The 13,170-nt window shown below is 37.8% G+C and overlaps 2 protein-coding genes across 2 annotated transcripts in view; one reads left to right on the top strand and one right to left on the bottom strand.

Moving 5' to 3' along the window:
- IQCG (IQ motif containing G) overlaps positions 1 to 1,827 on the top strand; it is a 36,377-nt gene extending 34,550 nt beyond the window's left edge. The window contains exon 11 of the mRNA XM_028131096.2: positions 1,357 to 1,827. Coding sequence (XP_027986897.1) covers positions 1,357 to 1,491 — 135 coding nt within the window. The 3' untranslated portion in view covers positions 1,492 to 1,827. The remainder of the gene's footprint in view (positions 1 to 1,356) is intronic.
- A 3,349-nt stretch (positions 1,828 to 5,176) lies between these two features.
- Positions 5,177 to 13,170, bottom strand: part of LRCH3 (leucine rich repeats and calponin homology domain containing 3) — a 101,801-nt gene continuing 93,807 nt past the window's right edge. Inside the window, 3 exon segments of the mRNA XM_054713894.1 lie at positions 5,177 to 5,612; positions 12,097 to 12,174; positions 12,873 to 13,010. Of these exon segments, the coding sequence (XP_054569869.1) occupies positions 5,487 to 5,612; positions 12,097 to 12,174; positions 12,873 to 13,010 (342 nt within the window). The 3' untranslated portion in view covers positions 5,177 to 5,486.

Genomic DNA, 13,170 nt, shown 5'->3' with positions numbered 1-13,170 from the left:
TTAGTTTTATATGAACTTCTGTATATTCATGATGCTTTAACTGGCAGGTCAGATTCTAGGAAATATCAAGCAAAAATAACATCAACGAAACTGAAACTTGTTTTGAGGATCGTCCTTGTTTCTGAAAGAGGAGTACCTGCGGAGAAATAATAATATGCAGGCTGTAGTTTGGGATATGTATTAGGGGGGGGATTAAAAAAGTAAGCTTTAGCCCTAGCTGGTTTGGCTGAGTGGACAGAGCGTTGTCCTGCAGAATTGAAGGGTCTCAGGTTCGGTTCCAGTCAAGGGCACATACCCAGATTGCGGGCTCGATCCCCAGTAGGGGACGTGCAGGAGGCAGACAATCAATGATTCTCTCTCATCATTGATGTTTCTCTCTCCCTTCCTCTCTGAAATAAAAAAAAAAAAATATATATAAATATAATATATAATATATATAAAAAATATATATATAGTAAGCTTTAAAGTGCATTCAGGACCAGGTAACCAAATCCAAACTTGAGCTTTCCATTAGGAGAGTCATATGTACAGTTAGTATTTATCAAGCTACTATGATGTTTTCTATTTGTCAGCCACTAGTCAGGATTCCTTGACTGAGAGCAAAAATCTAAGAACTAGAGGAAGGCTACCTTTTTTTTTTTTACTAGTGGATTTGCTTTCAGTCTTTAGGGCTGAGTGTGATTTTAAAGTAGCCCAGAACAGTTGTCTCTAATGACCAAGATATGCATGAAAATGAGTATTACAGATAGGAAGTACACCAGAACTACTGAAATCATCTAGATTATTTGCACATTTTACTTACTTTTTAAAAATATATTTTTTATTGATTTTAGAGAGGAAGGGAGAGGGAGAGATAGAAACATCAATGATGAGAATCATTGATCGGCTGCCTCCTGCATGCCCCACACTGGGGATTAAGCCTGCAACCCAGGCATGTGCCCTTGACTAGAATAGAACCCGGGACCTTCAATCTGCAGGCTGACACTCTATCCACTGAGACAAACCGGCTAGGCCTATCTGCACATTTTAAACTTGTATCAAATCGTTGTTAGATGGAAAAGTATGTTTGTAAAGATCAGAAGTACAAGGGAGTCAGGTTTCTAAGTGTAAGAAAAAGGTTCTTTTTATTTTTACTCCTTGTGAACTTTAGAGTCCATGGCTTAAGCTCTGGGTCCTGCACAGCTGCTGCAGGGAGGGCATGCTTGGCACACCCATTTCTCAGTCCATTCTTCAGATACAAGTTACTTCGTTAAAACCCAATCCCTTATGTAGGAAGAATGCAGCTTGTCAGGCACTATAAATTGTTCTCAAAAAAAAAAAAAAAAAAAATTGTTCTCACTCCCCTTTCTCTTCCAGCTCCAGGCTTGGTGGCGAGGCATTATAGTACGGAATGAAATTGGTGGTTTCAGAATGCCTAAGAAGGACAAAGATGATGGCAAGGATTCAAAAGGTAAAGGTAGAGGCAAAGACAGACAGAGAATCAAGAGATAATGACCAAGTATCTCCTGTCTTTTCCTCTGGCATTCTGGAGATGGGAAGGACTTGAAGGGAACAAGAAACATCTATTGCCATCAGATAACTCATCTACAGGTAGTTTCTGCTTTGGACATTCCGAGGTGTGGCCTGGTTATTTTACTTTGCCTATTATATTAGTTTCAAACCTTGAATTAAGATTATAGCATTGATTTAGGGCTTGTTCATATTTTGAAAAATTTTTGCTGGGAAGTATTTGTAGGAGCCTTGTGAAGATTCCTCTTGCTCTTTCTTACCAGGAAAAAACTCATAGGCTGTTACAGTAATGCATTAAAACTTCAGTAATTCCTATAATACGTCTCTGATTCTGATTTTATTCAATTGGTTGATAGTGAAAACACTCTATGAGCAAAAGTGAAGTTATTCAATAGGAATTACAAGATGATGTTTATGAAGTGTCCAGCATAATATACATATGTAGTGAAGTTTTATTAAAGGTTGGTTCCTTCCTGCCTTTTAGATTTATCATTATTTTAGTGTTTTTATTAGGGGTTGATGGTGGTTTAGCTTCAGCTCCTTTTCTGGGAAATAGGCAAGGATAATTCACATTTCCCAGAAATGACAGAAATGAGATGTCAGCAAACCCAACCAGGTAAAGATGGGGGACACAGGTTCCCTGGAAGACTAGTTTGGAGATATTTTTGATAAGTGAGACACTAGGGTCTATACCTATTTTGCTTACTCAGCAATTCTCACCTTAAGAGGTATTAAGACTAAGAGACAAAGCATGTGAAAATACCTAACCTGTGCCTGCAACATAAAGCTGATTGTTGGTCCCTCTTCCCATAAAAAAGAATGAGCCCGCTGGGTCATTCGTGTTTTGCTTAATCAAAATAGAAAGTCTTGGGATGGTAAAGCTTTTCCGATGGCACAACTGGTAGTTTCTGAGAGAAAAATTGTCTCAAAGAGTCACACATATTTCATGTACTAATAAATAAGCCTTATATCTAAGTCCAAACACAAGGCACTACTAACTTCCATACTTCCTTTAAACAGTACATTTTGATCTCAAGGGCCTATTATGAGAACCCAGTTTCTCCTGATCTGACGTTCCTTCGGGAAATTAGATACTCTTTAATTTTTGCCAAGGAAACCATGCTTTAGATAAGAACATTTTCAATCAGCCTTTATCTCATGCTATTGAAGTGTTGGTTTTTATTTTAATGTGGAAGTGTAAGGTGGCATACAGGCAATTTAAAATAACATACATGATATTGACATATTTATAGTTAGAACTTACGCATATTTACAGACATACAAATATAGGACAACATTTCACAAATTCTTTTACTAATTACATGTTTACAACATTTTCAGAAATAAAATCTGCTGTAAACCATCTCACTGCAATATGTATATAAAAAAACCTTCAAAATAGCCATGTTTTCCTTCATTTCTATAACCATTTAAGTGCTTAGTTTTTAAAAATTCATCACACACATCAGCACAGGCACACATCATTAGTCACTGCCGAGCTATGGCAAGTAAGAGAAATCAGATTCCTTGATCGGCTGTAAGACTGTATTTTTATAAAGAAAAGTGACCTACTAGTAAGCCTCCTCCTCTGTTCTAGTCAAATACAAAGGCTCCTCCTCCTCTGAGTTGTTTCCGGAGACAAACGGTTTGGAGTGCCAAGCATGTATGCGTCTGAAAGTCCAGAACCTGCTGACTTACAGTCTCTGTCGTTGGCAGGCCCCGGGGGGTGGGCACAGCTTCCCTTCCCTCCCACCTCGGCACTGGGAGGGCGGCCGCTTCAATGGAAGTTCATAGGTAAGCGGTGAGGTGGGACTGGTGCAGTCACCTTCATTAGTATCTGGCAAGGCTAAACGTTAAACCGTATTTTTCAGTTAAAAAAACAAAGGTACAACTTAAAAAATTGCACATTACTATAAAGCAACAGAATGTTGTGACATATAAATTATACCTCAATAAAGCTTAAAAAAAAAAAGCAAAAACAAACCCAAAGGTACAAATACTGAATACAAATAATTTTCAACAAAAAAATCATGATTTGTTTTCTCATCTTGACACAGAAAAGAAATTCAATATATTTGATATCTTCCTTTCATTATCAACCAAAACTGCACAATCTTTTTTCTAGCAATTGAAATGTAAAATTTGATAAAAATACATGAACAGGTTTCATGTTATGTGTAAAATTTGAAATAAATTGAAATTTCCATTTATTCCTCTGGGAAAATTAGTTGCAAATGTTCCAAATGTTGCATTATGTATGTCTTCTGGGATTATTCCTTGCATAATATGTGACAAAGAGTCCTGTCCTTTGCTGAGTTTCATTCAAATGGCTTGCTATAATTTGGAAGTAGTACTGAGGTTTAATGGTGACCAAAAGGAAAAATACCTATAGTTTAAAAATAAACATAACTAAATTCTAAACAAGTCATATGATTGGTGGGTGTGTTTGGAACTGTTAATATAATGGGTCTGGCTCTAAGCACTTAAAAGACATTTTACTTTTGTTCTGTGAGGAACATTGGGCTTTGAGTGCAGATGTTCTGTGTTACATAATTTTAAACTAGGACAAGTGATAATGTTCTGATGAATTTGTTTCCTTATGAGAATAAGTAGAAAACATTGATTTATCAGATACTAAACATTATTTTATCCAAAGTTACTTGTAGATGCTGCGTTTACATGATAAAAAGAGTGAGAACATTATGCTCAAATGCATGCATTGGTAAAGGAAACCCAGAACAGTCAACAACAGAAAAAAAACTAGATAATTAGTATCTTCACTTACGCTATTTACTTGGTTTATAAAGACAGTGACCAAAACATACCACTGACAACTAAGAAGGGTTCAAAATATAGAGGAAGAAAGACCTCCGAGGGTTAAACTCGCCCCAAGAGGCTTAAAGGCCCCTGGCTTTGTGTGGCGGAGACCCCAGGCCCTTCTACTCCACACAACTGGGTGAACAGGCACTAGTGGTGGAGCTGGATGAAAAGGCAGCGAGCTGTTTTTAAGATGCTGCAAGCGCTTTAATTCAGCCACTGGAACTGACAGTTACCTGAAAGAAATAAAGACTCTTGGCTTTTCCCTTACTCCTTCTGCTCTGTTTTCATGGCCTTCCATTAGCGGGGGAGCTGGAAGTGTATTGCTGTGACTGGAAGGTGTTGCAGGCCCAGGTATCCTGGGAGCAGCATGGGGGCTTAAGAGGGAGGGGGCTCAAGGAAGTCAAAGCAAATGCTGAGCAGCGCATGTTACTGGCCTGAGGATTTGGAACAGTCTAGGGCCTAGGGCACTGGCCTTACAAACAACTTTGTTCCATTGTTTTACTATGCAAAATCTAGGCCTTCTACATATTTTTGTTTTGCCTTGGACAAAAGTCCAAGTAGTCATCATATAGCTTTTGATTTTAAATGTGGCTGAAAAACACAGTGGAGTCATTACTTCCCCCAATCATACAAATATCTAGCTTGGAACGGTGGACTCTATTACATGAAATATCTGGAATGTTCGTTGAAAATGCAGATACCCAGGCCTTACTAGACCCTACTGAATAGGACCTGTATTTTAACAAATGCTCCAGGAGACTCCATTGAACAACCACGTTTAAAACCAGCGCTCTAGAGGTCTTGGGAACAGGTAAAGGTAACAGCATGTCTGTGCCTTCAAGAGAAGCTCTCTCTGGTATGCGGGGAAGACCCTTCCTCTAGGAAAGCACTGCCAGGTTAGGCTTCAGTGTTGGTTCTCAATAATGACAGGATTACGTTTAATTTGTGAAAATCAACCAGGTCTTCAAAAACAATTCAATGGAAATGGATATAACCTCCCCTAAAATGGAGAAATGAAGCGAAATATTCCTGTTAGGAATCATGGAAACAGTCCCTTTTAAGAACATGTTAGAGCTCTGTTTAAGCAGACGGCTGGCAGCGTGATGGTGGTGTCCTGTTCCATTTTGGCCAGGCAATACCCGGAGTGCTGGGAGTCCTTAAACAGCAGATAGCTGGTGCTGCTGCTGCTTGGGTGGGGCCAGTGCCAGGAGAGCCTGGACCGTCACTGCAACCTGGCTCAAACCTTTCTCTTCTAAAATGTGGAGAGGCAAACATAATTGCTCCTGAAATGGGAAAACGTGACATAAAAACAAACACAAAAGAAAACAGGATGAACATCACAGAACTGAAAAGAAAAAAAATAAGCATCTCTTCTCTTATAATAATCAACTGAGATGTAAAAAGTCAGTACCTGTGAAAATGACCTCTGTTAATATGAGGTACACAGAGATGGTATCTGACACTATCACCTTTATTAACACAACTAAAAGTACATAGGATTGTTTTGCAAAATGGAAAATGGACAAGTTTCGTACACTTACACAAACAACAGAGGATAAACAGAATACTATAGAGTGAAAGCAACATCTTTACCTCTGATAAATAAAAGAGCAATGGAAATTAGTAAAACCAGGCAGGTGAAAAGAGAAAAAAATTACAAGTTATACCAGATGGCTTAGCCTGTCGGAGAAAGCACTTTGGAAATTACATACACTAGGAATGCACGATTATTTGGTGCCATCACTCAGGCTGCACTAGAGAGGGATGTCTACTCTCTGCATTATAGTCCTGATTGTGAAAATCAGGGCTTTCATACCAGGCAGGGATTATGGGAAGAAACTGGACAGAAAGTAGAATTCTGGTTTCATTAAAAAGAAATTAGACATACTTATTAAAGAAGATAACTGAATTTTTCTCAGCTTTTCATTAGCACTTACTACATTAGGAAGTTTTACAAAATCAGCTGCAATAAAAAATATAACAAGTATTTATTTTGAGCAGTTATTGGTCCTTATATGCTTCTTTCTTTTAAAAAATAATTATCTAATTAAAAAAAGTTAACTGCAACCTTTTGCTCTTTTAAATGATCAACTTTGTGTAAATACCTTGAGTACAACTGCAAGTATAGGATATCTATACTTAAAATGAATTTTCAGGGTTTTGCTCTTGGGAGAGACCTATTCTCTCTGAGGCCAATTCCCTGATCTCGTCTCAGGAGTGCCCTGCGGCCTGTGCAGATCGTGACTGAGACATGCCCTCAGAGGCTATGCTTCCCAGAAGCAGTTACCTTCCAGCTGGCCTGGAGAAGCCTGTGTTCCGAAAAGAATGCACAATTACGCCCTTCAAACCACACACGAGACAATGTGTTTTTTATCAGGTGTTTTTTCAAAAGGACAAAATTCCACAGAACTAAATGATCTCTGACTCAGAAACATCTGACCCTCCCCCTCCCCCAAACGCTGGAAGGCACTACTACTATATAAAACTAAAGTTTCCAACACAGTGTTCCATGTTTCAGCACCAACAGTAAACAGTTTTAAATGTTTTAAGTAACTGTCTCATTTAATACAGAGGAAACTGAAAGCAATCAAACCTCCAGGCTGACTTCTACAACAGGATGTCCTAAAAGCGACTCTATCCATTGCTGTGGGTACAGAACAGAGACGGCTGCCTAATACTTCACCTACTGTTCAGACACAATCTCCTCAACAGCCTATAAAATACAAGCTCACCTAGTAAGATGGTTCAAATGGTATTGGGAATTACATAAATTCTGATTTTAAATTCTTAATAGAATTCTAGATATGAAGCTCAATTAAAGATAAACACATAGTAAATCTGGACAGCTGCCTACCCCTGCAAAGTCAGCTCTAGATCATTTGCTTGTTGTGTATTGTTTTAAATGTATACACTGGGCTCAGAATAACAATCTAGAGAAACTACATGATTTTGGACTGACCATTCTGGTCAAATTAAAATTATCAAGGTGAAGTAACTAGTGCCTTCAGATGCCCAGACAGCCAAAAGGGCGACTTCAGGGCACAGTTCAATGCAGAGATTTAAGTGAGCATATGCCCTATAAACCAGAAAGGGTACCACTATTTTCCTTATGAGCATGTTGAAGAAGTTCGGCAACTTACAATTTCAACACTTAAAAGTTGTGTTCAGGCATGGAAAAATAGCCAGATGGGAATTTTATTATGTCATTTGGAATGAAAATTCTTAGTCATATGCTAAGAGGCTCAAGATTGTATTAGTAGAAACACTTCAGCACTTAACAGAAACAAGGCCACAGGCCAGGAGAATGGATGCATGACCAAGAGAAAAAATACTGGTCTTTTGCTCTTTGTTAGTCTCCATAAATGCTTACTGACTAACGTGATGGGATGCTCATCTGGACATATGAGGAAAGGATTTATCTCCTTTAGGGGTTAGCTCTTTGATGGGCAGGAAAATAAAAGCACATATGTAAATATTTCTGAACGAGAAACAAACCTCCTTTACCACGCCCAGGAATGAGGTGAAAAACCACTGGAATGCAATCTTTCAGCTAGAGGGGGAAGGTCCAATAATAAAGCATACAGAGAGTTAACATTAAAATACAATAAAATGCCACAAAACCCAAAAGCTGTATAGACAGAGAGACAAAACTGGATTCTTCTGAATGTGCCCCAAGAGTAAGCAGTGTTTCAACCGTTCTTTTAACGCTGAGGTTTAGCTGAAGGATGTCAGAAGGGGAACAAAGATTGTCCTGTCCAAAGTGTGAGCAGGAAAGGAAACAGAAAAACAAAGTCAGTGGATCGGAAATACAGATTTGAGTATAGAATTCAATATGATCATCTCAATCATACTCACTGAAACACATCTCGTAACAATTTTTACTAAGATGAATAAAAAAAAATGCTGAAAAACAAAGCTACAAAGACACCTCTGTGTGCTGAGTTTGATTTTACTACAAAATAGCAGAATAAAATTGGCTGGAATAGTGACTGGTATGAACATTCAGGATACAATGAACAGCACTGGCTGCTGGCTGAGGGAGGCCTGAGAGCAGTGAGGACTTCATGAGGGAACCTCTTTCTCGGATCTCATGCTTCCTCAATAACAAAAAAGAACTGGTTTCTCAGAAAACATGGACAAAACCTTGAAGCGGGCTGAGGAGAGGGAAGTTTTCAGAGAAAGCCAGGTAAATTGAGAAGGTTCAAAAAGGGGGAAAGCCTAATAATCAGAGAAATTCACTAGCTGGTCAGGTATACTGGATGATTTGGTGTTCCTCTAAAACCAAGTCTTCACTAATATGTGCAAAATGAAGCTACATCACAAAGATCTCAGAGATTATACAAACCTTTCAGTTCATAGATGAAGAAATTAAATAAGTAAATATATCATTGGACTTGATAGCTAGAAAATACTCAACACATAACATATAATAATTTTAGTACACAAGATATTGAACTCACACAGAAATTTTTATCACCCACTAGTTTTTCAAATGTAACGTATCTAATAAAAGCATAGTAATAAAAAGAATGCCCACATGCCCAATCTTATCAGAAGTTTTTAATAGTCACCTTATTCTTTTTAAAAAATATATATTTTATTGATTTTTTACAGAGAGGAAGGGAGAGGGATAGAGAGTTAGTAACATCGATGAGAGAGAAACATCGAGAGCTGCCTCCTGCACAGCCCCTACTGGGGATGTGCCCGCAACCGAGGTACATGTCCTTGACCGGAATCGAACCTGGGACCCTTGAGTCCACAGTCCGACGCTCTATCCACTGAGCCAAACCGGTTAGGGCACAGTCACCTTATTCTTTAATACTTTATTCATAACTTACATTGTAAACACTTAAAAATTATATTGAGAAGGGAAACTGTTTGCCTTTATACAAAGAATCTGATATTAATATTTATAATACTAAATTTTACATTATACAGTTTTAAAGGTGATCATTTTTACATTCCCGATTTTCTTTACAAGTCCAACAGGTAAGTGGGATGTGCAGTAATTCAGAGCGCCCAGAAGCAGGGGTAACAGAGGAAGAGGAGGAGGCACAGGCTTTCTCTTTCCTCCTCAGCAGAAGGACCTGAGAATGCTCCTTTGAACATATGAGTTTGTATATTTATTCATTTTCCTTCACTTTGTTCTAAGCAAATGACTAATTTTTTTTTAAAGCAGAAGTTGCAGCATAACAGGAACCCATCTAAAAGTAGTGGTGGTGGTGGTGGTAGAGTGGAAGGCAGGAGAGAGGAAGAGGTGGCCTATGTGGAATGTCCATTTCCCCCTTCTGGTGGGGAATAGCGGGGAAGAGGAAGGATACGTCAATATGTCAAGAAACCCTTTCTAACCGCCCAGTATTTTAAAATTATATTGCTTTCTACCTCCCGACTTCAAATAGCACAGTTCTGGTAGGAATAGGAACAACCTGGCCCACAATAAATACTATTCACCACTGCTTGGCAAATGCTGAATTAAATGCATGCTTTAAGGCACTCTGTTTTTGTATTTCGCTGATTGCAGGTACATTCTAAAAGAATTTCAGAGTGTGCACTTTAAATTTGAGGTAGATGATGGTTTCATAAAGCCCAGAATACAGGTCCCATGATGATAAACACTGGTAAACACAGTACTTTCAACAGGCTTGACAGGCTAATTCTACTAACATGGCTTGCTGTTTGGGGCTGTTTTCCGCATTCCTCTATGTATGCAGTGACTCTCTTTAATCACTCATATCTTTTCTCTGGTTGCCATTCCCTGTGCCAACCATGCCACATTCTTTTGTTCAGGACATGATGGTATGGAAGCAGGCAGGTACTGGGCATGCTGGTGTAATGTGATGACCAGGTAGGAACATATTCAGTGGACAAAAAGGAAGCACTGAATGTTAATGTGAACATCTGAGTATTAGAACCTGCTTGTTAATATGGAGAAAATGCATGCTATTCGTTTAGAAAACTTATTAATAACGTTTAAAAAAGGTTTGTTCTAAGAGATGATGAGCCTTTAGGAAACTATGATGTAAAAATGAAAACAAATTTTTGAATTTGTTCATACAGCAATTAAAGGTCCTTGCTAACTACCACCAAACATATTTCAATTCTTTCATTTTATAATTCTTAAAAAAAAAACACAAAAGAAAAAAGTGAAAAATAAATAGTAGAATCATGATTTACTAAATAAAAGGAGGAAAAAACACACTGACTAATACAGACGCTCTATGGAGCTGAGCTCTTTCTCTTCCATTTTGCAACATGTGAAAGAGCTGAAAGAGAAAGCTGCTCACTGGACAAGTGATGCTGAGCCCTTCACAAGTCATGGCGAGCGAAGAGACAGGAATGGTGAACTGGGTAAAAAGAGAGTCACTGTTGTGAAAGCTATTATGACAAGGGCTTAACTTCAAGAAAAACAGTGGAATTTGAGTCCGGGGGCCAATACTGGATTTCTAATTAAGGAGATAGAAAAATCACGTTTTTCTCCTTGAAGGAGAAAATGATGACAGGAACTGTAATGACTGTGGTTAATGAAAAAACGTATAAAATGTTACCAAGTTGTTTATTTCTTTAAATTTAATTTCATTAAATATTATATATTTTTTTAAATTTTTATTTTTAAATATATTTTATTGATTTTTTACAGAGGAAGGGAAAGAGACAGAGAGCTAGAAACATCGACGAGAGAGAAACATTGATCAGCTGCCTCCTGCACACCCACCACTGGGGATGTGCCCACAACCAAGGTACGTGCCCTTGACTGGAATCGAACCCGGGACCCTTCAGTCCGCAGGCTGACGCTCTATCTACTGAGCCAAACCGGTTTCGGCAAATATTATATTTCTTAAGAGTACCATGCTTAGTTGGTTTAACATAATTGTTTTTAAAAGGGTAAAATGAATAAAAAGTGTATCAAGTTCATATCCCTTAATCACATCTATAAAGTTTAATTTTTTTTTACTATTGAAGGCAATAAAGCTGTAACTGCAGAAGTCAGAGGCAATAAATCTCAATAGCAGGACAAGAGCCTAGAAATGGCCTCTTGGGTGCTAAATGCTAAATTCCAAAGTATTAGAGCTTGGTGGGAAAACGGGAAATCTGAACTAAGTCTGTGATTCAGTTAACAGCACCGTCCCAGTGTTGGTTAGTCTGGATGGCGTACTACGTTCATATAGATGTTACCAGTGGAGGATCCTGGGTGAAGTGCACACAATAACTCTCTGTGATATTTTTGCAACATTTCTCTAAGTCTAACTTTATTTCAAATAAACAAGAAAAGTATTACAAGTGTGAAAATACTTGAAACACACTGAAGCATTCTCAATCGAAGATGCACTTATTTTGAAGCACAGACTCTATTGTGCATGAAGATGCATTACAAGTCAAACAGCAAGTGAGAATGTTTAGGAAATGTCAGAATAACTATTTTTGATTACTTAGCATTAGTTATTACAATACATTTAAAATTAAATGTGGGGGTGGGCTGGAGAGAGTTAATGGGGGGAAAAAGAGGACACATGTAATCCTTTCAATAATAAAGATTTAAAATAAATAAATAAATTTATATGTGTATGATTTTTTTGCTTGGTCCTTGGAAATAATTAAGGAAAACTGCTCAAAGTATACTGATTGCCTCTAGGAACACAAAATCATGTTAGTAATAATCAGTATAGCTCAAAGCTAGCCCTATAAGGTTATAGATACCTGCACTTCTGAAAGATTTTAGGAAAATAATAACCATCTATTTAAGCAATATAAAAATGATGAATTTATTACCTGAGGCACACCAATTTTTCTGCAAGCTTCTAGGAAATTCTCCACATTTCGCCTGCATTTTGCTATTGACAATTTAGGCTGAAAAGGAAGAAAATGTGATGTTACTAGCAAAATTTAAAAAATTTTGCTAATGTTAAAAATATTCTTGCCAGTTGCTTTATAAACTCAATGCTCTAGACCAGAGTCAGCAAACTTTTTCTTAAAGAGTCAAATAAATGTTAGATCAAATGAGGGCCATATGATCTGCTGCAACTACTCAATTCTGTTAATAGTCTGAAGGTAACATAGAATATAATACATAAACAAGCGGGACTGTGTTCCAATAAAATTTTATTACAAAAAGAGGTGCTGGCCTTTGCCTTACCTCTCTAGCTACATCTCCTGCCTTTTGCACCCACACCTTGTGCAGGATCAATTCTGAACAAGTTAAAATTCCTTGAATGTGCCATGATCTTCCTTATCATTCAAATCTAGAAATACTATGTCAGAATTCCTACAATTTTACCTCTTCTGGGAGAGCTTTCCTGAATTCTTCAGGCAGAAATAAGTGGTCCATTTTTTGTATTCCTACGCACACCTCTTACATACCTCTCTTCTAACATTAAGCACCTGCTGTAAGCCATTGTCTATGTGCCCATTTTCTTCTCTAGTAGAAGGTAGGGAAGGCAGGGACTGCACTATTCATATTTGTATCTCTAGCATTCTGCACAACACCTGCCATTGTACTTAATAAATGTCTGATGAACAGCCAACATTTTTTAACATAATAAACTTACTACAGCTGGTGAGGGAACGTGAATACTTGGGACGGATCGAGGCCACACATGATTGGCCAAATGGCAAAGAACAACACCATCGGTTAGAGCTGCTCCAAGATCACAAGGCAGAGATACTTTCAAACGGTACTCAATATGCTAAAAGAACAGGAAAACATGTAATACATTAACTGCAGAGTGGCTGACACATAGGACATAAAGAAATTACAATGAATATATTTAATTAGAAATCAGGATAAAACACAAATAACTTAAGTGTATAATCCCTATTTTATCCTTCTATCTAAGTCAATAGGTT

This window comes from Eptesicus fuscus, chromosome 3 (assembly GCF_027574615.1).
Source record: "Eptesicus fuscus isolate TK198812 chromosome 3, DD_ASM_mEF_20220401, whole genome shotgun sequence".
NCBI classification, from domain to species: Eukaryota; Metazoa; Chordata; class Mammalia; order Chiroptera; family Vespertilionidae; genus Eptesicus; species Eptesicus fuscus.
The sequence above is the reverse complement of the archived record's forward strand: the minus strand, read 5'-3'. Positions and strand labels throughout refer to the sequence as shown.